This window comes from Mytilus trossulus, chromosome 3 (genome assembly GCF_036588685.1).
Source record: "Mytilus trossulus isolate FHL-02 chromosome 3, PNRI_Mtr1.1.1.hap1, whole genome shotgun sequence".
NCBI lineage: Eukaryota > Metazoa > Mollusca > Bivalvia > Mytilida > Mytilidae > Mytilus > Mytilus trossulus.
The window spans coordinates 35,861,152-35,887,282 of NC_086375.1; the positions used below are offsets into that span (position 1 = coordinate 35,861,152).

The following is a 26,131-nucleotide window of genomic DNA, read 5'->3' on the forward strand; positions in this document are numbered from 1 at the left end:
AAAAATATCACTTTTATTTCCAATATTTTCTTTGCATCCGCCATCATATTTAATATTATCATTATTATAAAATAAGTACATTATAAGTAATGGGATATGAACTTACACATGTAAAGGGACAGATAGTCACAGGACAAAAAGTCACAAGTAATCTGTTGACAATTGTTTGAATATGTAAGAGAAAGTCTTTTAATATATATCTTTTTTACATATATTCAAATTAAAGATAAGGAAATGTGTCATTATACTGGAAAAATAAAGATTTATTTAATTTTAATCATGCAGAAGAAAGATTTCTTGGCACCATGAAGTCATTTAAGACCCAAGCCACCTTGACATTTTCTTTTTCAACATTATATACAATAGTTCAAGAAAAATACAAAAATATTTTTGTATAAATAAGTGTGTTTTATTCAAAGAAAATAATCAGAAAAAAATAATTGTGACTTTTTGTCCTGTAACTTTCTGTCCTACATTCACCTACACAGACCCACCTTGCTTGCATCTCTCCCTCTCTCTTTCTTTCTCTCACACTCTCTCTTGTTCTAATTACTGAAGAAATATAGGCAAACATTTAAAAAAGAATACCATTTAAATTTCCAATTCCAATTGAAATACACTGCATTTAATGAAAGGAGACAACTCTCAATTAAAGACCAAATGTCTTAAAGGTGGCTCATATCCAAAAGCAAGCTTAAATAACAATAATCCCTATCCTAACAATAAAAATCAATCAAAAAGAGATCCACTCTGACATCAGATTTATGCAAAATAAACAGTTCACAAATATCATTTAACAAATAGACATCTATGTTAACACAATCAACACCCTTAAATGATGTACATGTACTCTACTACAAAATGTTCTTTTCATTTCTAGTGTAATATCTCTTTATAAAACTTGCTATAAACATTCTTTATATAATTTGCTTGTTTCATGCATCAGAAGAGAGAAAGTTGGCAAAACCACTTTAATGCCAGGGCAAATAATGGTTTAAGATTTATTGTCCTAGAATCTACCTAGTATATAAATAGATATAAATGTGTCATAGTATATTCAAAAGAACGCAAAAATGCTTCAATCAATGAAAAATATAATTGGAAATATCACATGTTAAAATTTCAAGGTAATGATTAAATACAAGTTTTGTTATAAAATATAATGTAATGCAATATTATACCTGACAATGTTATGTGAAGAAAAACTTTGATACAATTTCGAAACCTGGAAAGTGTTTAACATCAATGTTTTTTGTTTATGCTGTCAAATGCAGAAGAAAATATCAAACAGAAGTTCTGAAAAAATTTACCATGAATAAAGTCATATATAGATTACAGACTACAAAGTCTTATCTGATATCAAGATGTAAATTAGATAAGTTAATTATTTTGACACAAGATATCTTATAACTAACTTCATATTGTGTAATTCCTTACTTTTATAACATCATGAATGGATACTGTGACTACATCACTAGTACCAGACAGCTAAAACAATGAAGTGTAAGGCTTATCTAAGCCTATTAAGGCAATTTTTTTTCAGATTTTTAGGTTAACAATGCTTTTTAACTTTGTACTCGAGTTTAACAGAGACAGACATGTGAATTATGAATAATTTCTCTTCACTTCCATTCTTACAATATTGAATGTTCACCTCATGGATCTATTAAAAAAATAATTATACATTCATTTAAAGTAAAAGTCTTTGTAAGAATCAGTTAATTTAACAGAATTTTAAAACATGGTTGAAAAATACCCACAGGCCTAAACCAACATTTTTTAAGTTGTCCTCATCCTGAACTAATAAGTCGCACGTTTTTCTTCATGCCTGGTAAGTTCTTTTCAGTAAGCAAGTTTCTAGTGCATTTCAACAAAATTATATCTTGAAATAACAGATGAATAGGAAACAATGTTACTTGAGTGTGTAATCAAAAACCATATTTTGATAGCAGCCATATTAATTTATCTTTTTTAAGACAAACAAATATCTGATGTAAAATAAAACATTAGCCTAGTTACTTTGATGAATATGATCATACAATCTTATCTGAACAGAATGAGAATTCTGTTTTCATTAAGTTAATTGAACTGATTCATTTACATGTAGTATACACTTTACTCAGATGGCAAAAAAGCTTGAAATCAGTGTTTACAAATAGATCATTGTCCATACGAGCTAGGGTTAACATGTTACGAAACCATAAAAAAAAATTACAATGAGTTGTAAAATTTTTTAAATTCATATAAGAGAGCATACTCTTCAGTTTTTTCAATGTGCTATTTCTTTGTTCTGCAACCTGTGAGTTGATCCATTTATATTGTAGGTAGTTATCTAGATTATATCCTATATGACAACCTGAAAAAAAGATGGCATTATATGTTATTTGCATGAGCATTTAATTCATTTTAAATGTAAATAAGACAAAAATTTGAATGGGTTCCATTTGAAATATATGTGCTTAGAATTATATTATAGGGTTATTGCATGAATATTGAGGAATATTGTTCCAAATAGAATTTTATATTGCACGAGCTTGCAAGTGCAATATATGTTCTACAAGGGACAGCTAACTGTGTAACCCTCTTTAAATAAAGAATTATTATTATAATTATTATTATTAAATAATATACTATATCAACTTATTACCTTCCCGTCAAAGGCTTTTGAATGTATATTCCATTCTGTTTTAATTTTGTAAATTGGTTTTGCTCTGTTTATTGTTATATTTTTCCTTGCATGTTTCACCCCTTTTGCATAATGTGTCATCTCTAATAAGATAAAGTAGAATTTTCCACTACTTGAAATGGAGACAATATTTTATATCTGTATGTCTTTTATTTTATTTAAATATATATCTTCTTTCCAAAACAACATTTTGCACTTAAACTATTTTATTTTTTCAGACTTTGACTAATATCTTGTATGAAAGTATATCAACATACTATAAAGTATTGAATAAAAAAAGTGATAATAGATAAATTTGACCAAATATTACAGCTCTTTTATAAATGCATGCAAAGCAAACCTTTGATCAACTTAATTACCGGCTTTTTTTGTTTGGATGTTGAAAGAAAATTTGTTAAGTATTTACTTATTTCCTACAATAATCTACTATTAAGTCTTTCTATCTTCTATCTATGCTGACATTCTGATAAACACTTTTAGTGTTGAACATTAAATATATACATTTTCCCTTATTGCTTTTATAAATGACAGCTTTTACAATATTTTTATGTATTGAAACATACTTACCAACATGATTGCACCAATGAAAACGATCAACCAAAAACCAAGAATGTTGGAAAAACACAGGGTCTCTGTTTAGACAGTACTGATGCAGGTTGCATGCATTATCATAGATAATAAGCTTAGGAGCTGCAAATTAACCAAATAATGAAATCAACACCAACATTATTGATATTATGTCCAGTTAATCCCTTATATAAAATTAAATATTTAAAAATGACATGTCAATCACTACTAATCAAATTCAAATGAAGTTAAATAAACCTTCTGTATCTATAATGATAGTCATATTACAAATTGAACACTTTGAGGTGGCTCAATATTGATAGATCTCTCCATTCTTGTTTGGGATTACTGTGAATTTTGTTTCTTGTATTTTATAGATATAGAAGATGTGGTGTGAGTGCCAATGAGACAACTCTCCATCCAAATAACAGTTTTACTAGTTTTACTATTACTTTTACTTTGGTACATTATTTGGAGATTGAGTGCGCATATGTCATTATATGTTATATGGTTAGAAAGTAATGTTTTCAAGGGAAGGTTTTTGTATATACCTTTAAACAAAGCTCTTAATTGTAGCTGTTAAACATACTGATATATGATATCACAAAACGACCAATCTTTAGATGTCAACATATTCATATACAGCACAATTTATAACAGTACAAAAAATTATAAAGTTATGTAATGTTAGCCAATTATGAAAGGACAAGTTCATTAATAAATTATTAAATGAATAATGCCATCTGAAAAGTCTCAGTTGAAAAGAAATTGTCCCCTTTCACATGTATTGCGGCCCTCATATTATTTATCTGTAACTATAGTTTGCTAGCTATTTTTAGTCTCTTTCTTTTACTTATTTTAATTCATTTCTACAATTTGTCAGGTCAATGATATTGATGAAAATGGTAGCAAAAATGATTAAAGACAGAGCAACATATATACTTAAACAAAATAAATATATAAATCACACACAGACGAAACACATGCTATGTAAAAAGTATGTGCACATGCAATAAAAATAATAATGATTATAGTTATAGCTGAAGACAGCAAAATATTAAAGTTAAATCAAGTTTAAAAATAAAAAATAGTTAAATAAAGTTCAAGTATGCTTGAATGATTAGTTCTTGAAGTTATGATTATTTATTCAATAATTTATGACAGAAGCTAAAGCAAATTATAAGTTGTTTATTGTGTTTATATCTTGCAGATACAGTATGACATTGCATTACAACTGGAAAGATATTTTTTCTATAATATTTGAATTAGGATCAGAATAAAAGAAATCTATTAAGTATCATTAAACAGAGGAAGAACATAATTACCAGTATGAAATCTGGTACGGAGAACAGTAAAAGGAATGTTGGGACTCTCTGCATCTTCCATAATCTCATAGCCATAGCAAATGCCTATATAATGTAAATGTGTAAAACTGGTATATGATAATGTAATAAAAGTATAAAAATTACCATGTGATTAAATATCAGCAAGTTAAGGTTAATGAGTTGTCTCCCATGAACCTGTTAGTAAAAATAATAATTCCATCACCATAGCATTAAACAAGATAAAGGAAAATGTTAATAAGTAAAATAGTACAAGAGTTGTCTTCCATGGGAATTAAACCAACCTACAATAAATGTATTCTCCTTCAGATGAAGACTGTTTATGTACCTGTTAGTGGTTAGTAAATTTCCATCACCAAAGGATTAAATAAGATAAAGGAAAATGTTAATAAGTAAAATAGTACAAGAGTTGTCTCCCATTGGAATTGAACCAACCTACAATAAATGTATTCTCCTTCAGATGAAGACTTTTTATATACCTGTTAGTGGTTAATTTAAAGTCATATTTCCATCACCAAAGGATTAAATAAGATAAAGGAAAATGTTAATAAGTAAAATAGACAGTACAAGAGTTGTCTCCCCTGTACCTGTTTACTAAAATAATGTTCCAATCACCCATGGATTAAATAACAGATGAATGTTAAAAAAGAAAATAGTTGATAAGTTGTCTTTAATGGACCTATTAAATAACAGATATAATTACATCACTAGTGCATTAATTAGGTAGTTAATCAATTGGTTAATAGTGCATGATTTATCTCCCATTGGAATTAAACAAACATACAATCATGATTTTTCTGATGCAGTTAACTTTATCTTATGAGGTTTAATAACCTGTAACATGTATGCAAAATATATTTACCATGGATACACGAGACTGTAAATAATCCAGGTGTTAATGTTGGATGTGTTGATCTTTTTTTTGTGCATTTTGTTTCCATCCTAGGTTTTTTTTTATCAATTCTGTAGTTTCCTCTGTGGCAAAGAGTTGGCATTGTCGGAAAAAAACCAATCCCTCCACATGCACAGCCTGATTCACACTCTGAGATGTTGTGTATTTTGCCAATGAATGGTGACTGTGCCCTTACAACTAACTCCTTCATGATAGGATGCATAAATTCAGGAATTTTCCATTCCAGGTTTTTTAAAAGTTTAAAAAATAAAGGAACTTCTTGCTCCAAAAGCACACTGTCATCATTTTGAAAAAAAAATCCCCAATCAGAAAATATTTGAAAGATTCTATTGTTATCATGCAGAAAACCACAAACTGGATAATTGCTTGATAATACTGATAACAAATCACAATAAATCCCAGGACATTTGGCAAAACCAGATTCCCAAAAGTCATTCAAAATATCTGTCATTGCAGGTTGATAAGTTGTAATTAGTTTTTGTAATTGGCAGTACTCTTTTTCATCTAACCCCTCCTTCACAAACTTCAACAGTAGCTTTCTCGTTTCAGCATTGTTGATAAATACTCGTGTATTGTGAGAACTGAAATAATACAATATATGTGTCACAGAAAAACCCTGGTCAGTTATAACTTCAAAATCTTTCTTCCAATACACTTTACAGCAAAACGCCTTGAGTGTGCCATAAAGGAATTGTATTTGTTAGCTTGCTAACTGACCAGTATGCAAAGGAGGGCAGTATACCTAATATAATAACTAAGTATAGCTTTCTTTTAAAATATGAACACTTATCTGAAAAATATTCAAAAATTAATAACTGTAAATATAAATATAACCATGATGATGGCCATTTAAGAAAGAGCTCTTCTATACTTGCAGACAATTTCAACACTGATTATTCAAGTTCTTTTCATGATGATTGTTTTTTTGATATGCACACAATTTGGTGTAAAACCTGACTTTATTCTTTACATATGGATTTTTGTTTGACTGCTATCTGTCTCATTCATTTGGATTTTATTTTTTATCTGTCAGATAGAAATTGCATTATTCAAATTAATGTCAATGCATCTGTTAACCTATTTTTCTATCTGAAATCAAGATGCTTGACTTATTTTTTTCACATACTAAGGCAGATAAGTTTGAAGACTTTCTTATAGTATTTTTTTTTATTATAATTGTTGAAAGTATGTTGAACAACAATTTTTGACATATTTGCTATTTGACCTTTTTGTATATTTGTACATCTCATTGTCTTTCGAAAAAAACTGACATGTATTTATTGAGCTTCAAGTAAAATTAAGTCTCTAAAAGAGAATACTAATATACCTTCCATCAAATGTAGCATTATCTGTTGTCTCCTTTAAATATTGTTTCCAAGGCATGAAGGTCTTTCTAAGTCCCAAAGAAACTCCATCCATAACCACAGTGTGTGGACAGTCTCCACACTCAGGACAGGAAAACCCATTGTTATAATTCAAATCCAATAACTCCAGGAAACTGTACCATGCATATCTTAACCTATTTAATTTTTTTTTTTAGCATATTTATATATTTTAAGCCAAGAGGTATCCATGAAATAATGCAACAAGAATGCTCATGCTGAAATGCCTCCATATGAATACAAACTTTATCAAATTCAATTAAATAGCCTGCTTCCTAGCATTACTCAAACACATGTATATCTATAAAACGTTGGGGAAACAAATGAAGTCTGACTTGTAAAGAAATACTGGATACCCAGACTTTTAACAGTCACTCCCCTGATACTGAATACACAATATTAAACAAATAGTACCATATATAATCTACTTTGATCAGTTGTGACTGTAGTTTCCAGTTTTCATTTAACAAACAACAAAGTTTTAATACCAAAGTTCTTGAACATGTTTGAATAAGTGATAAACATTTTGACATATTCCGGCAAGAACAGTAATATTTAGGCAAAAATCTCAAAGGCAGATGCCTGCAGGCTGGACAAATCATTACAAAATGATATTCATTTTCAAAAGCTTTCATATTGCAACATTGACATAGCCTTTCATTTGAATAAAAATATATCTTTTAATATGATAAAGCATCACAAACGTTGCATATACGAATGATATCTTTTTTTCTTCTCTTGAAACCAGATTTACTTATTGTAACTTACCTGTTATACTGGAACTCCTCTGAAAAGTTCAAATTCCCACTTTCAAGTTGCTCCCAAGTCCATTGTTTGTAAAATGATGATAGTGTGCACCTTTGTAGAAATTTAATAGACAATATAAGGTCAATGTCAGAAAAAAATACCTTTTTTCCATGAGACGTTAGAAACTTAGAAAGGCCAATTTTAATGAGCTCTTCCACAGTTTTGTGCCAAATACCAAAAAACTATTTTGACAATTACCAGATATTGATTTTAAATGCCACTAAAAAAATATGTTTCTGAAAACTATAATACCAAAAACAAAATATTTTCCATCCCTACAGCAACATAATATGAATTCTGTATGGCAGGCAATGTCCCATTGTTACTATATTTGGTAGATGAAGACATAACCAATTGTCCTTAGTCAGGAGTCTGATGTTCAGTGGTTGTCTTCTGTTTAAGTGATAGTGTTTCTAGTTTTTTATATAGATTATACTGTTTGTTTCCCTGTTTAAAGGTTTAACACCAGTATTTTTGGTGGCTCTGTACAGCTTGCTGTTTGGTGTGAGCAGAAGTTGAGTATTGAAGGACATAGGGAGAGCCAAAAATTGAGTTCCTGAAATTTTTATCCCCAACGGGAATTGAACCCGGAACCTTTGTGTTAGCATTCTGATGCACTAACCACTACACCACGGCTCTCACATACCTTGACTTATAATAATTTACTTTTATAAGTTGTCTCATTGCCACTCAAACCACATCTTCCTTTATCTATTCTAAAGTGTTACAGCTGTAGTAAAAAAACAAGAGAAGTTGTACAAACATAACAGCAAAACCAAAACAAGGTGTTCAACACCTCAATACAAATGTTAATAGTGTCACTAGAATGGAGAAGTTTTTGCATAACATTAATTGAATATACATGTAGATAAAATTGGCAATAAGTATGTGCCTTTGAAATATCAGTAATCTGCAATTAAATTGTTGTCATTTGATGATGTTCTTCATAATAAAAGATGACGACATTGAGGATCCCCTTATGAAATATGTAATAGGTTTAGGTCTTTCTTAATGGACTATACTGTTGTCATAATATGTATGCTAACTATAGCTGCATACATCCATACCATTTCATCTCAGTGACAATTATACTAACTATGTGTATAAATTATATGATTTCTTTTAATAAATTATAAACACCCAAGGATCTTGATTGTAATGTTATTGAATATTGAAAAAAATGTGTTGAAAATATATCCACTTCCTGTATGATTTTTATCTAATTTATACATTTGTGTGCATTATAAGCACTTATGGTTGAAATTTCTTACCCTTGAGTTACATACTGTTTAAGATAATTTCTTAAAACCTTATGCGACACTAAATATGTGCCCATATTTAGAAGTTGGTCTTCACAGCCATCGTATTCCTTAACATTTTGGCATTCTCCAGTATTCAGGCATTTTCGGTAATAAGCTGTTGAAAAAGGTATCAAATTATATTGATGAAATTTGATGGCCTGGGGGAACTAGCTGTCAAAATAATCTTCACCAAATTAATTCAAAATTCTCATATTTTATTTATTACAATGTAAAACATTTAACCCAACTATTAAAAGTATGAAATAAATAATAAACAGAGCACAAGCATGAAAAAAACGTAGCTTGCAAGAGTAAACTATTTCCCTATTTGCATTTCATTATTGAAAATTATTTATTGTGGTTATATTTCAGAGCAATCAAAATACTTTTAGACTCTACACAAGTTATAACCTTGAACCTAGAAAAATGCTTGTTTTTGGCCTCTTTTTGATCCCTTATTCCTTAACGATTTGGATAATCATCCAATAATCAATACCAACCTTCCTTTTGTGGTTTAAACCTTCTCTAAGGTCAATCTATCTACATTTCTAAATCTCAAATCTACATTTTAAATTAGTATTGAAATGTCTCATTTCATCTCCAAGAAACCCTTTTTATCTGTAATATTTTCAAAAACCAGGGTTCCTGTGAAAAATGCCACAACAGTTCCTTCATTGATAATATATCTAAGATTAAACTGATAGTGAAGAATATGTGTAAAGAGGAAGCATGAAGTTATTGATTGATAAATCTGAAAACAGTTGATGATAAAAATTACTACAAATATTTCCTCAATAGCCATTTTGTGTAAAAAAAATCGACATATCCAGTAAACCCTGAGCTTAAAACATTCCATTTTTGCAAATACAGGAAATATGTTATAAAAAATAGCTTCTGAATGAAATTGAATAAAATTATGATGTCGGCTGTTATTGGTTTTTCATTTTATGCAACTGTAATGAGCAAACTGGATTCCTCTTTATAAGATTTCAGTTAAACAGAACTTTTTATTGTTTTTTTGGTATTATTACTGTGACTTTAAGGTTGACATTATGAGAAATATTATTATCCATCAGATAATTTTTTTTAGCAACTCACTCTTTACTTGTATTACATCATTTGTTGTATACAGTTTCATGTCTGCTTCTTCAGAGGCAATACCCCAACCTGATCCACAGTCACATGAGCCGTCAATTGGTGGAACCAGTTTCAGTATGAAATCTTCAATCGTATTAGGCACCTGTGTGTGGCGATTCCTTTTCTGCTCCTCAGATGGACAATCAAATGGTATTTTAAGTTGGGAGATGCTTTGTGGCACATATCTTGATCTCCATTTCATTTCCTGGTTCAAGGCTTCTTTAACATTGACTGGAATGTCAGAGGTTTCTTCTGTATTTAGTATTCCTTTTATATGTTTACAGGTTTCAGATGAATGCGGGCAGGATTGACATGCCAATTGTGGTGTAAGCCCACTGTATTCTACTCTCACAATGTTGTAGGTGGTATCATTTGCATCCTGCCATCTTACACATAGGATACTGGAGTTATTTTCCAGACCAAAGACCTCAATCTTAATAAATAAATAAATGAATATATTTATAATTATGTGTACGATACAAATTTAATACAAGCAGAAACTAACCATTACATTTTTAAAAGGCTGGAACAAAATGAATAAATATCAGTGAAAAAACATAATATAAAGAAATAAATGAATTCACAGTATTCTCAGTCAAATAAAGACTTCATATAGATCTATTTATAAAGAAAAGATGATACTCCAATCACCAGGTGATTAAATAACAACAGGTCAATGTAATGTGAATAATTGTGCAAGAGATGTGTCCCATTGGAATTGAACCAACCTACAATAGATGTATTCTCCTTCAGATGAAGACTTTTTATGTACCTGTAAGTGGTTAGTTAAAAGTCATATTTCCATCACCAAAGGATTAAATAAGATAAAGGAATATGTTAATAAGTAAAATAGTACAAGAGTTGTCTCCCATTGTAATTAAACCAACCTACAATAAATGTATTCTCCTTCAGATGAAGACTTTAAATGTACCTGTTAGTGGTTAGTTAAAAGTCATATTTCCATCACCAAAGGATTAAATAAGATAAAGGAAAATGTTAATAAGTAAAATAGTACAAGAGTTGTCTCCCATTGGAATTGAACCAACCTACAATAAATGTATTCTCCTTCAGATGAAGACTTTTTATGTACCTGTTAGTGGTTAGTTAAAAGTCATATTTCCATCACCAAAGGATTAAATAAGATAAAGGAAAATGTTAATAAGTGAAATAGTACAAGAGATGTCTCCCATTGTAATTAAACCAACCTACAATAAATGTATTCTCCTTCAGATGAAGACTTTTTATGTTCCTGTTAGTGGTTAGTAAATTTCCATCACCAAAGGATTAAATAAGATAAAGGAAAATGTTAATCAGTAAAATAGTACAAGAGTTGTCTCCCATTGGAATTAAACTAACCTACAATAAATGTATTCTCCTTCAGATGAAGACTGTTTATGTACCTGTTAGTGGTAAGTAAATTTCCATCACCAAAGGATTAAATAAGATAAAGGAAAATGTTAATCAGTAAAATAGTACAAGAGTTGTCTCCCATTGGAATTGAACCAACCTACAATAAATGTATTCTCCTTCAGATGAAGACTTTTTATATACCTATTAGTGGTTAGTTAAAAGTCATATTTCCATCACCAAAGGATTAAATAAGATAAAGGAAAATGTTAATCAGTAAAATAGTACAAGAGTTGTCTCCCATTGGAATTAAACTAACCTACAATAAATGTATTCTCCTTCAGATGAAGACTGTTTATGTACCTGTTAGTGGTTAGTAAATTTCCATCACCAAAGTATTTAAATAAGATAAAGGAAAATGTTAATAAGTAAAATAGTACAAGAGTTGTCTCCCATTGGAATTGAACCAACCTACAATAAATGTATTCTCCTTCAGATGAAGACTTTTTATGTACCTGTTAGTGGTTAGTAAATTTCCATCACCAAAGGATTAAATAAGATAAAGGAAAATGTTAATCAGTAAAATAGTACACGAGTTGTCTCCCATTGTAATTAAACCAACCTACAATAAATGTATTCTCCTTCAGATGAAGACTTTAAATGTACATGTTAGTGGTTAGTTATGAGTTCATATTTCCATCACCAAAGGATTAAATAAGATAAGAAAAATTTTAACAAGTAAAATAGTACAAGAATTGTCTCCCATGTACTTGTTATTAAAAAATAATAGTTCCATCTGAAACCAAAAATGATTTCAACAAAAAACTAGTAATTGTAATTCAGATTTAAAATCTAGTTACACTCTATTTGCTGATCATTATATGCTTACACTTACCTGAATTTTAAATTGTGAACACTCCTCTTTTTAAAGTAAATTGTGTTTTTTTCCGTTTTTTAAGTTATTATAACCAACCTTATTTTTCTAAGTAAAAGCTAAGTTTTAAAATAAATGTCTCGGATTCCTCTGTCTACTTTGGATATATCTTTTTCCATCTATTTCAAAATCAGTTAAAAAAAACCATTCAGATGAGAACATAAGGAGCATTTTGTTACACATATATACTTATTAATCTGCACATTTACTGAAATGACATAGACATCATATGTTCTTGAAATCAGTCATAACTAAGTTCTCCTTTCTATCTTTATCAACAACTGACTGTTCTGTAATAAAGAGAGAATTTCATAATGATATTTTTTTCTTAAATGACACAATTTCTCATGAACTGAATCTTCAAAACACTTATTGTCAACAAAAAAATACTTACATTTGCCCTTTGCTTGTCATATGTGTGATCTGTTTCATTTTCAGTTTGCTTGCCTACAAAACAAATATCAGGTTACTTTCTATGTACTTACTCAATGTGTCTTACCAAATGGAGGACATCAGCGTTAATAATTCTGATAACCAATAGTTTTTACACTAATTGATTTTAAAAATGTCTACATAGTTTATTTCTGTAAAGCGTGTTACACACACTTATTCTTTTTAATAAACAATAGTTAAACATGTATGATTAATAAGTTTTGATCAGTCATATAAATATAAATTTTTTGAGATTGAAAGCAAAAATGCATAATTTTGAACTCATAATTTAATATATGTGGAGTACTAACTTTTAATAGAAATAATATTCTTGCAGTGCATACAAATTTATTCAGAAATGGAAACATGTAAAAGAATGGATATAAAAGGTAGCATTTTACATCATTAATCCAATCATTCAGTTTAATTGAACTCTGGAGCTGGCATGTCAGTTAACTGCTAGTAGTCTGTTGTTATTTATGTATTATTGTCATTTTGATTATTTTCTTTGGTTACATCTTCTGACATCAGACTCAGACTTCTCTTGAACTGAATTTAACGTGCGTACTATTATGCGTTTACTTTTCTACATTGGCTGGAGGTATAGGGGGAGGGTTGAGATCTCACAAACATGTTTAACCCCGCCACATTTTTGCGCCTGTCCCAAGTCAGGAGCCTCTGGCCTTTGTTAGTCTTGTATTATTTTAATTTTACTTTCTTGTGTACAATTTGGAAATAAGTATGGCATTCATTATCACTAGACTAGTATATATTTGTTTTGGGGTCAGCTGAAGGACAACTCCAGGTGTGGGAATTTCTCGCTACATTGAAGACCTGTGACCTTTTGCTGTTGTTTTCTTATTTGGTCGGGTTGTTGTCTCTTTGACAAATTCCCCATTTCCATTGTCAATTTTATATAAGTTATTTAATGTTTTTAACTGCACATATGGTAATTTTCCAGTATAAATATGCAAATTGTTGGAAAAATTATCAATTCTTAAAATGTAAAACTTATAATGTAAGTTGGTACAATGAAAGTTAAGCAATCACAAAATCTTATCAACATCAAATAGAATTAATTCTTGTGTGTTTCTTGTTTGTTTAAATCAGCCAAATTTTGCTCCCATCAATTTCATGTGTATCTGACCTGAACTTCTATTCAACGGAAATTTTTCACGTGAATAAATCCACAGGAAATAAATTTAATAACTTTTGGTTGATGCAAACTCAAGTTACAGAAACAAAACCAAATTGGGAAAGAAAGTACAGATATACTTACGGCAAGGGTAAAACTTAATGCACCCTCCACTACAGAGGGGGCATACACAATTATTAATGGTGTCAAGTTAAAAAAAAAAAAAATCCAATACTTAAACTTATGTTTAAAACTAATACCTGTAATTTTTTGTTTTATATTTTTGTTTGATAATTTTAAACTGACTTGAAATTTATTGATTTTGACATGAAATTAACATACAAATTTTCACCTTAAACCAAGTGAAAAATTCAAGATGAATTTCTTATGGTTGAGTTTAATTTTTGTACCATATAATACAAATTCAATAGAATTTTCACATACATTTTGTATCATTTCAGAAATTTCATGGGACAGATCATAACATAATTATTTTAGTTAATCTTTTTGTTATAATATGAATAACCTCCCTTCAAGGATTAAATGCAACTACACAAAATTATTGTTTTTGAAATATAATTCTATAGTATATTCATCTGTAGTAGAGTTAAGGTAGGATTTGTATATATTATTTCAAGTACTATACCTAGTATGTTGGATTTGGCAATTAGTGCTTATTGATAAATTAATAATATTTCTATAGTGTCAGTAAATTGAACTACTTTCACACCTTTTGTGTCATCTTTAACTTTTGAAATCATATACTGTTGGAAATAACTCAATCTCAAGAAAATAAGAACTATTTACTCTAACTGAAAGGAAAAATGTATACTTGATATCTTAAAATTCTGAGTTATCTCCCTTCAATGCTGTGCATGACACTTTTTCTTAAAGTAAAAGTATTATTAGAGAAAGAACTTATTAAAAAAAGTCCTTATGATGAAATACCATGCTTTGTATCAACTATCACATCAGTATCACATTCATATTCTCATTTTTAAGTAAGAATTTTTCTATATTTTAGTTTAACCTTTAACATAGGCTGCCTCTGGAGAAATTTCCATTTGAAAACCCTCTATTATTCCCTTTGCAGGTGCAACATGTATGCATTTTTCTTCCAAATCTAAAATAAAAATATTATTTGATATTTCACATTGACAGTTATAAATGGTTTCAAATTTGAAAATAACCTTGAAAATATTCAGAACAAGAACAAGAAAAATAAGACAACTTGTGACCGAACGCCGCTATGGATTAAACTCGTGCTGCGCACTCGTTTAATCCAGGCGTCGTCCGGTCACGTGTTGTCTTATTTTTTATATTCAAATACGGCGATTAGTTATACTATAATTAATTTTATTTTGCACCAGAAATTAAGATGACATCAACTTTGATACATAATGCAAAATTAAATGGCAGAGACTGCATGATCTTTTTAACCCAGTATTTTGTTTTGATATGTGTTTACATTATCTTATATTCATGTTTATTTATTAGAAAAATCATAAAATTCCTCATTTTTGGTAATATCTGCAAACTATACACATATATGTCTCACCTGTAGGCATAATATTTAGACTGTTCAACATTGCCAGACCATGAACTAGTGATCTGGTCCTCAAAATAGTTGTCAACTGATAAATACTGATAGTAATACAACTTTAAAGTATATATCACAAGTACTTCATACAAAAAAAAAGTTTAAGACAAACTTAGCCTTCTAAATTGTTAACAAATTGAAAGGCATTGGACAAAACCTTAAAATACTTTTCAAAATAATATGTACTGATAGTAATACATCATCATACAAAATATATTTGAGGTATCACAAGCAGTTTTTATCAAACTTACGTAAGCAGAAAAGGTAACAATTGCAAAAACACTACCGCCAAAAAGCAATAACTATGTCTCACTTTTTGTGACAAAGGGGACAAAAAATTATCACAATAGTATAATCTGAAAAATGTTTTACTATGATTATTTGGAAGCAGGGAATGCCATTCAACTTATTGTCAACCAAGAATTTGACGATAGACTTATCCCAAAAAATACATGTCAGTTTGACTTTCATACTATATTCTTAATTGTCTGTGCACTGCATAATGTTGAATAAACCGAAGAAATGAGAGGTTCGTGTAGAATTTATGTTAATGTATCTTTTTTTCAATTTTATAATTGTACCCTTTTCAATGTTTCCTGTAAGATTGTCAGGTATGCTTAGCAGGAGTCTTTCTTGGGCAACATTACAGGAACAACAATACATCCATCTGTGTATTCCTTCAATAATAAGAACTCTCCTCTGTATAACAACATACTGATCCTGAAATATAGAAGATAAAAATGTAATAGCAAATGTGGTTTTTTTTTAGGGGAGATATCATCAGTATACAGTAGGTTACCAAAAAAAAACAAAAAATCAATTGTTTTTTTATATATTGTCTTGCTGATAAATGTTGCTTTTTGAATTGCAATTAATCTTCAAAATTTTCAGGAAAATAGATCAAACCAACAAAATTTGTATACAATCATGACAATTGTACTAAAAGGTAATACTGTGGATTCATTATTATTCATAGGATTCCAATTTTTGTTTTTGTTTCATGTGAACAGGTGAACCAAGAATTTAAATATTAAAGGAAATAGCAATTTCCTAACAGGTTGTATGCAGACTTAGTCAATACCATAAATTGAAATTGTTGTAGTGGTTAGTTAAAAGTCATATTTCCATCACCAGAGGATTTATTAACAGCAGGTAAATGTTAACAAAGAAAGTAGTTGAAGAGTTGTCACTACTTTAATTCTGAAACTGAAAACTATACCAGTAATGTTAGTAATATTTAATGATAAGCTACAATTTTCTTTACCTTTAACATCTTCTTACACATGTTGTAGTCTTGCATTAAAAATGCTTTATACTGGTTGTCAACAGGAACAATAGCATGCATTGACTTTAACAGACTGGTATAAATTTCTTCACCATCAAAGGGTAGATTTTCCTGAAAAAAAAGAAAAAAATATAAATACTATTCTTTCAATGCTATTATTCATTTTACAATGATATATAAAGAAAACTTAAAATGCAGCTTGAAAATAAAAATCAGTCAATTGTGTTGTATATTTGGGATGTAGGTTACCACAGTTTTTACTATAAATAACTATCATATAAGGGAGAGGTTGAGTTAGCATGAAACCATTTACTAAGTAAGAAATATGATAAATTGTTTGTTGTATCTATGGTGTAACATTTAATTTGGCATATTTTAAAGGATTTTCCCTATCATAGAATTGACATTAGAATTAGGAGTTTTTAGTAATCACTTTTTTATAAAGGAAGTAACACTGTTATTTTCAGTCAACTAAGATTATTTGAAAATCCAACAAATATTTTTACTACTTTAAGTGTCACAGTAGTAATGCAGATTTTAATAATACATCTTGGGATTCTATGACAACAATCTAACTGCGCAATTTAGAACCAATTTGTCTGTTTGTTGTAGTTCATCCTTTAAAGGTTCTGATCCAGTAAAGGCTGATTTTAGCCTACAAAGTTCATCTGATGAAAATATTGGACACTTTCAGTAGATGCAATTACTTTACTGTGGATTCATTTATTTTTTTGTGGGCACCAGTTGTTGTTTTGCATGTGTTCAGGGACCTCAATTTACTGGTTTTGCTTAAGCATTAATACAAGCCTTAGAAAATTTATCAATTGTTAAACACTTAATTTCATAGTTCAACTATAACCATGAAATCTAAGAAAAATTGGTGTCCAATGAATAATAATGAATCCATAGTATGTGAAAGATTTGAAATTATTTATTCATTTGAAAGCGCTCAATTTCAATCTTATAGATGAAAAATCTATCAAATATGCCATAATATGTAACTTTTCTTTTTTTTACAAAAATAAAAGTAGAAGCATTGGTGTTCATTATCAACCTTTTATACATTATGTGTCATCATCAATTACAAATAGGACTTTCAATTAAATCTAATGAATGAACACAAATTAACCAAAATGCAAACATTTTGAAGATTTCATTAATTTAGCATGACTTAAAAGCTTAAAGTTTACATTTGAACAATTTTGAAAAACTGTTATATTTTGGGCCTAAATAGCTTATTAATGCACCAACTCCTTAAAAATATAATTTTGGTCATATTATGGCCTTTCTCTTCAAGGATTTCAATGCTGACATATAATTTTACTGAGGGAATAACATTTTTTATCCAAACAAATTTTTATGGGTTATACAATTAATAAACATACAGTTTTCTCATAAATTTCTGAAGTACATTCTTCCGGTATAACATGCTGAGAGTCTTTTGGCTGCTTATAACTACACGAACTTGCTTGCTCTGATTTTCTGGATGAAATTGAAAGTAAAGCATGGATTTAAAAGGAATGATAAGGTCAGACTTCTGTTGTGTAAAATAGCAACTGTAAATAAATATTAATAAGACAAAAGTTCTTAAAGTCTCTAAAGGAAAACAATCCAAAAAATATTTTTTTTTTTATACAGAATACAGAATTAGAACTTGCAACTGAGTAAAAATACCTTGGTATATTTTTTGCTAGAAAGGGTTTATTTCTTAAGCCATAAAAATACATCTGTGAAGAAGATACAAAAGCAATACATGGTATATTTCAAAATTGTTTTTCATACCTGTGAAATGCCAAACATCTGGTTAAATGGGTAATTTTAAATATTGTGTTGAAACTGACAGACACGTTTTTGCAGAGTTGCCTAAATGAAATTAATACTACTCCATAGTGCTTATGTTTAAAACCATCAATATTAAATTGGAAAGCTCTTATATGATTTTTATAATATATCAGTAATCAATTTTATTATGTAAATCTAGATGTTGAAGTTTGCAATTGCCTATCCAAACAGGAAGATGGAATAAACTATAGAAAAAATGCTTCAATGAGTACAGCCTGATACAACCACACAGGTTAGAACCTGAACAGTTGGGACAAATTTGAACACAATATTTAAGCTTGATACTGTCTGAATTTTGATTGTTATCAAATTTTTGGCATAGTATAGGTTTCTGAAACAAAATAAAAAATGTCAAGATCTTACAAACCTATTGTGCAATACTTTTCTTCTTGAACACCCTTAAAAATAGAAGTACCCTACACTTTTTGAATCCCCCCTAGGAGCAATAACCACCACACTCGATCCATGTCTTTCCTTTGTCGTATTGAAACTTGTAGAAATATTTCAGAGAGATCAAAACACTTAAACACAAGTCATTATCTGGAAACTACTGGTAGATATATGCTTGATTTGGCCCTTTATTGGCCTTCATACAACAAACAAAAATAATGAGGTTGATAAGGAATAATTTCAAACCAAAACAGCCTTAATAGAACAACAATAGTAGGGGGGGTGTTGATAATGGATCTGACATTTCCAACCATAACAGCCTTAGTAGAACAAACAACAATAGTAAGGCTGATAATGGATAATTTCAAACCATAACAGTCTTGATAGAACAAACAACAGTAGCAATGGTGATAATGGATCATTTCAAACCATAATAGCCTTGATAGAACAAACAACTATAGTAAGGCTGATAATGGATAAATTCAAACCATATCAGCCTTAATAGAACAAACAACAATATTGAGGCTGATAATGGATAAATTCAAACAATAACAGCCTTGATAGAACAAACAACTATAGTAAGGCTGATAATGGATCATTTCAAACCATAACAGTCTTGATAGAACAAACAACAGTAGCAATGGTGATAATGGATCATTTCAAACCATAACAGCCTTGATAGAACAAACAACTTTAGTAAGGCTGATAATGGATAAATTCAAACCATATCAGCCTTAATAGAACAAACAACAATATTGAGGCTGATAATGGATAAATTGAAACCATAACAGCCTTGATAGAACAAACAACAGTAGTAAGGCTGATAATGGATAAATTGAAACCATAACAGCCTTGATAGAACAAACAACTATAGTAAGGCTGATAATGGATAATTTCAATCCATTAGAGCCTTGATAGAACAAACAACAGTAGCAATGGTGATAATGGATCATTTCAAACCATAACAGCCTTGATAGAACAAACAACTTTAGTAAGGCTGATAATGGATAAATTCAAACCATATCAGCCTTAATAGAACAAACAACAATATTGAGGCTGATAATGGATAAATTGAAACCATAACAGCCTTGATAGAACAAACAACAGTAGTAAGGCTGATAATGGATAAATTGAAACCATAACAGCCTTGATAGAACAAACAACTATAGTAAGGCTGATAATGGATAATTTCAATCCATTAGAGCCTTGATAGAACAAACAACAGTAGCAATGGTGATAATGGATCATTTCAAACCATAACAGCCTTGATAGAACAAACAACTTTAGTAAGGCTGATAATGGATAAATTCAAACCATATCAGCCTTAATAGAACAAACAACAATATTGAGGCTGATAATGGATAAATTGAAACCATAACAGCCTTGATAGAACAAACAACAGTAGTAAGGCTGATAATGGATAAATTGAAACCATAACAGCCTTGATAGAACAAACAACTATAGTAAGGCTGATAATGGATAATTTCAATCCATTAGAGCCTTGATAGAACAAACAACAGTAGCAATGGTGATAATGGATCATTTCAAACCATAATAGCCTTGATAGAACAAACAACTTTAGTAAGGCTGATAATGGATAAATTAAAACCATATCAGCCTTAATAGAACAAACAACAATATTGAGGCTGATAATGGATAAATTCAAACCATAACAGCCTTGATAGAACAAACAACTATAGTAAGGCTGATAATGGATCATTTCAAACCATATCAGCCTTAATAGAACAAACAACAATATTGAGGCTGATAATGGATAAATTCAAACCATAACAGCCTTGATAAAACAAACAACAGTAGTAAGGCTGATAATATAATGGATAAATTCAAACAATAACAGCCTTGATAGAACAAACAACAGCAGTAAGGCTGATAATGGATAAATTCAAACCATATCAGCCTTAATAGAACAAACAACAATATTGAGGCTGATAATGGATAAATTCAAACCATAACAGCCTTGATAGAACAAACAACTATAGTAAGGCTGATAATGGATCATTTCAAACCATATCAGCCTTAATAGAACAAACAACAATATTGAGGCTGATAATGGATAAATTCAAACCATAACAGCCTTGATAAAACAAACAACAGTAGTAAGGCTGATAATATAATGGATAAATTCAAACAATAACAGCCTTGATAGAACAAACAACTTTAGTAAGGCTGATAATGGATAAATTCAAACCATAACAACCTTGATAAAACAAACAACTATAGTAAGGCTGATAATGGATAAATTCAAACCATAACAGCCTTGATAGAACCAACAACAGTAGTAAGGCTGATAATGGATAAATTCAAACCATAACAGCCTTGGTAGAACTAACAACTATAGTAAGGCTGATAATGGATAAATTCAAACCATATCAGCCTTAATAGAACAAACAACAATATTGAGGCTGATAATGGATAAATTGAAACCATAACAGCCTTGATAAAACAAACAACTTTAGTAAGGCTGATAATGGATAAATTCAAACCATATTAGACTTGATAGAACAAACAACAGTAGTAAGGCTGATAATGGATAAATTCAAACCATAACAGCCTTGATAGAACTAACAACTATAGTAAGGCTGATAATGGATAAATTCAAACCATATCAGCCTTAATAGAACAAACAACAATATTGAGGCTGATAATGGATAAATTGAAACCATAACAGCCTTGATAAAACAAACAACTATAGTAAGGCTGATAATGGATAAATTCAAACCATATCAGCCTTAATAGAACAAACAACAATATTGAGGCTGATAATGGATAAATTCAAACCATAACAGCCTTGATAGAACAAACAACTATACTAAGGCTGATAATGGTTAATTTCAATCCATAACAGCCTTGATAGAACAAACAACTATAGTAAGGCTGATAATATAATGGATCATTTCAAACCATACAGCCTTAATAGAACAAACAACAATAGTGGGGTTAATAATGGATAAATTCAAACCATAACAGACTTGATCATTTAATAAAACAAACAGAGGTTCTGTGTGGTTTTTTTTAATCATTGAAATTTCCTTTGGAACATGTCCAACTGGGGTGCTCAGAAAAAGACACCAAATCTACTTTAAATAGTTTTTTGGCATTTTATATAAATAATTTACAAAAACCTTTCACGTTTCAATCTTCTTTTTCCTTTTGATTTGTCAGCTACAACCTCTTTTTCCAATCCACCATTGAGCACACATTTCACCTTTCTAATATCTGTACAAAAGTAAAAAAAACCTTCAGTTCAGTTTGTGTCGAAAACTGTTTTTAACATTCAAATGGGCTAAAATGTTGCCAACCTGTTTTTAACATTCAAATGGGCTTAAGGGTTGCCAACTCTACACTTGACAAAATAATGATATTTGTTCAAGCAAATGCATATAATTTTGTAATACACTGTACTAAGATTAATAAAATTAGTTTTGGGTGATTCTGTGCTTCCAAAAAGAGAAAAATAACAAAGATTGGTATTTCGCTCATTGATTTCATATTCTTTTCACTTTTTCTACTGCAGCTAGAACATGTAGAACCCTTCAGGTTGTCTTAGCTACCAAATATATTTACAAAGAGATATTTCATGCTCTGTAGATTTCATGTCACAATATCATGTTTTTTTAATTACAATTTAGGGTTTGTTAAGGAATCCACCTTTATATCTTTGTGATATCATATTCATAAACGATAACTGTTTAGTGTCTTTAAATATCAGCTGTATTTGTATGAAGCTAGGAAACAGGTGTAATGCAAGCTATTATTCCTGTTTCGAGCAAGTAAAAAAATACAGCTAATATTAAAAGACACTAAACAGTTATCGTCTTTATCCTGCAATTAATTCTGTATATTGGTTGTGTTTTGAAAGAAGAAAAAAAATCACATTTTTTGCATTTATTTTTGATTTGATTGAAGCTTGCGAAGTAATATTAAAATCACATATTCATTTGGAGACGATTTTGCCAAAAAAAAAAAAAGATTATATAATGGTCAACAATAATACATTGCTCAAGGTGAATAATTATCTATTTTGACATAACAATTAAATTCAACAGTAAAAACAAATATCAAAACATGGTTCAATTTGAAACAAAAATGTATGAGTTGTCCTACAATGTACTACCCTTCAGACTTGACATTCACCAAACATTCATGCTAAAATTACCATGGTAATTTGGTTACACAATCATACACATTCAAGTTTTGAAATCGGCAATTGTCATCGTAGAAACCACTGCTGTTCATGTATGTATGTTATCAGAAAATTGGTGTAATTCTTGAAGCGTTAAAGAATTGTTTGAAAACAAACAGAACCTATCAAAGTAATTATTAATTCCCATAAGGTCAAACAATACATCATTGGAATGTGACTGCAATACACATTCTGAGATGGTTCAACAACAAACTAGTTTATAAGGCTCCCTTACAATAGACCAGCGTCAGCAACACTCTGAAACCCATTGTGGAGGGGTGAGTGTCATATGCTGCCCAGATGTCTGAGTGCAGAATGCAGTCATCTACTACAGATTCAATGATTCATCTAACATCAACACATTGTTCTAGTTAGCCAACTGCCCAGCTGATCAACCTGGCCCTAAAAGCAGCTGTTGTGGAATATCGACTGTAAAGAAACATCAAAATAGTAATCAAACCAAACCAAACCAACTCACAAAACTAAAAGATGGCAGCCTACAAAAAATGGCATCCTCACCTGATAACCTTATTTAATTTCAAACTCACCTGCCATTGTATTGCATAAAATGCAAAGAGATGTCAATCGTGTAAATGGTACATGTAACAGTATCGTCCATATCGATTTAAATCAAATAAATTCTTCTCGCAGGCCTCCAGATTTGTTGGAAAATTAAGTGTTCTTCCCAAGAAGCTGATCTGAAATTAGGTGAATAAAATTCAGGATCATAAGCCCGTGCTAAGTATAGTCTATAGATATGTTTCAGACCATACATGTTATACACCTTGTCGCTAATCCCGCTTGAACTTTTGACGTACAGAACGATCGCTTTTCCATTGTAGTCAAATGTTTTGTTTTATGACGTCAAAATTTTTTCAGGAACCTGTGTGATATCAAGTAATAAATAAATTTGGTGTTTTAACTGTCTTCTGATTGGTTAAAACTATTAGTTTTACTTTCAATGTTGCCAATTTTTATGACGACACGCCCACTCTGATGTTGTGTATTCATCACCAACATGTGTGTACGTTGTTATTGTTAATATAAAAAAAAATAAAGTTCAAAAGTCTTATTTTTGATAGAAATTTATTTATAATGAAAGGCAATAATTTATTTTGATTTTATTGAACCATAAAACTAATTATTGACTCTTCACATTTTACATAATCCGCTTTGTGGAAGAAGTCAAAAATTAGTTTTATGGTTCAATAAATTCAAAATATATAATAGCCATTTATTAAAATGTTAGATGGCGTTCAAATAGCGATAAGGTCTATTGGATCATATGGGTTAAATTTAATAAACATTTATCACATTCTTTATTTCAAGTTTTATTTAAAATATCATACAAATGTCCTGTACCAAGTCAGGAATATGGCCATTGTTATATTATAAAATTGAGAATGGAAATGGGGAATGTATCAGTTCATTTCTGTGTGTGTTACATTTCCTCTTATTATTCAGTGTGGGTTCACATTAACGTAAGACTTGTCACAGTACTTGTCTATCCCAAATTCATTAGTTTGGTTTTGATGTTATGTTTGTTGGTGTTGTTCTCGTGGGATTTCGTCTGGTGTTTGATCCGTTACTGTGTGTGGGGTGGGTCTTTTCACCATCGAACACCTCAAAAACCACCAAGCACTAAGAAAAACTTTGATATTATACAATAAAATGATCAAATAAATTAAATAACATATAATTTAATCAATTTTTCGATTTTTATGTGCATCATTTTTATGTTGAAATTGAAAATCAATATAAAGAAAATGTCTCCGGAATTCATCAATTTCAGGATAACATAAGTGTGTGTTATAAAATTCAAATATATTCATGATTAGTAATGATAAGTTCAAGTATCCTCGATCTCTGTTCATTGGATATATTTTGGCGGTGTGCAGTGGTGTTCGGTGGTGAAAAGACCTACCGCTGTGTGTGTTGCATTTTCATGTTGTGTTGTTGTTCTCCTCTTGTATTTATTGTGGTTCCCTCAATTTTTTTTTGGTCCATGGATTTATGAGTTTTGAACAGCGGCATACTACTGTTGTCTTTATTTACAAATTGTAATTATTACGAGATGGACCAAATGAACAAAGGAACAATTGAAATTAAATATTTGATGAAATGTACATGTATACATGTATCGGAATCCTATTTCATGTACATGTATTTAGGTACTCTTCTTCTTCTTCTGTTGTTACAGAAAACCATCAACGTACTGATGTTTACTTTCCGGGCGCATGCCTGGTTAATGTTTTCAAAATGACAATTGCCAAAGGTGACACAAGTGTAGCACAACCATTTCCTGCATTGTAGTCCTGGAAATTAGGGGACAATATTTTCAACCTGTCTCGTCTAAATTTGTTAATTTATAGTACAGTGGTCAGTTTATTCATTTTCTGTATTTAATAAATAACACAATAATATATTACTTAATCTAAAAACCCAATCACTACAAGCATGGTCGTTGTCTCATCCTGTAAAAGTGTTTTCAATGTTCAAGTGTGGCCCGTTCAAGTGTCAGTATGAAGGCAGTCTGCTTCCCAAAAATATTAAATAGTCATGATCACACATGCGTTTGACTGAAAACTTATTCGAAATAATTTCTCCCTCAATTTTTTTATTTCGATTTACAGAATAATGTCATTTTTTTTTATTTGAAAGTAAAAAAATAACACTAAATTAATTTTAAATAGTATTTGAGTTTAAGTAATATAAAAATAAAATAATTTCCCAACCATTCTGTTGGTTTTGTATTGAAACAAACGAAGGCTGATCGCTAAGGTTGATCGCCATATACACCTTGCTCTAATACCTGCGTGGTACGGT

The 26,131-nt window shown here is 30.0% G+C and overlaps 1 protein-coding gene across 3 annotated transcripts; it reads right to left on the bottom strand.

Moving 5' to 3' along the window:
* On the bottom strand, positions 1–25,904 carry LOC134711349 (uncharacterized). 3 transcript variants are annotated; one of them, XM_063571895.1, is made up of 16 exons: positions 25,735–25,904; positions 23,854–24,003; positions 22,245–22,338; positions 18,255–18,351; positions 16,849–16,980; positions 16,166–16,304; positions 15,015–15,107; positions 12,812–12,864; positions 10,098–10,569; positions 8,970–9,114; positions 7,660–7,749; positions 6,837–7,028; positions 5,459–6,090; positions 4,579–4,662; positions 3,254–3,376; positions 1–2,356 (listed from the first exon to the last, which is right to left on the bottom strand). In XM_063571895.1, exons 2-16 carry the CDS (start codon positions 23,858–23,860, stop codon positions 2,094–2,096), a joined length of 2,616 nt encoding a protein of 871 aa, XP_063427965.1. In that variant the 5' UTR covers positions 23,861–24,003; positions 25,735–25,904; the 3' UTR covers positions 1–2,093. The 3 variants fall into 3 exon arrangements, with proteins under 3 accessions (XP_063427965.1, XP_063427966.1, XP_063427967.1); XM_063571897.1 differs by lacking the exons at positions 1–2,356; positions 4,579–4,662 and adding an exon at positions 4,723–4,773 and having other exon boundaries at positions 3,264–3,376; XM_063571896.1 differs by lacking the exons at positions 18,255–18,351; positions 23,854–24,003; positions 25,735–25,904.
* Between the last annotated feature and the right edge of the window lie 227 nt (positions 25,905–26,131).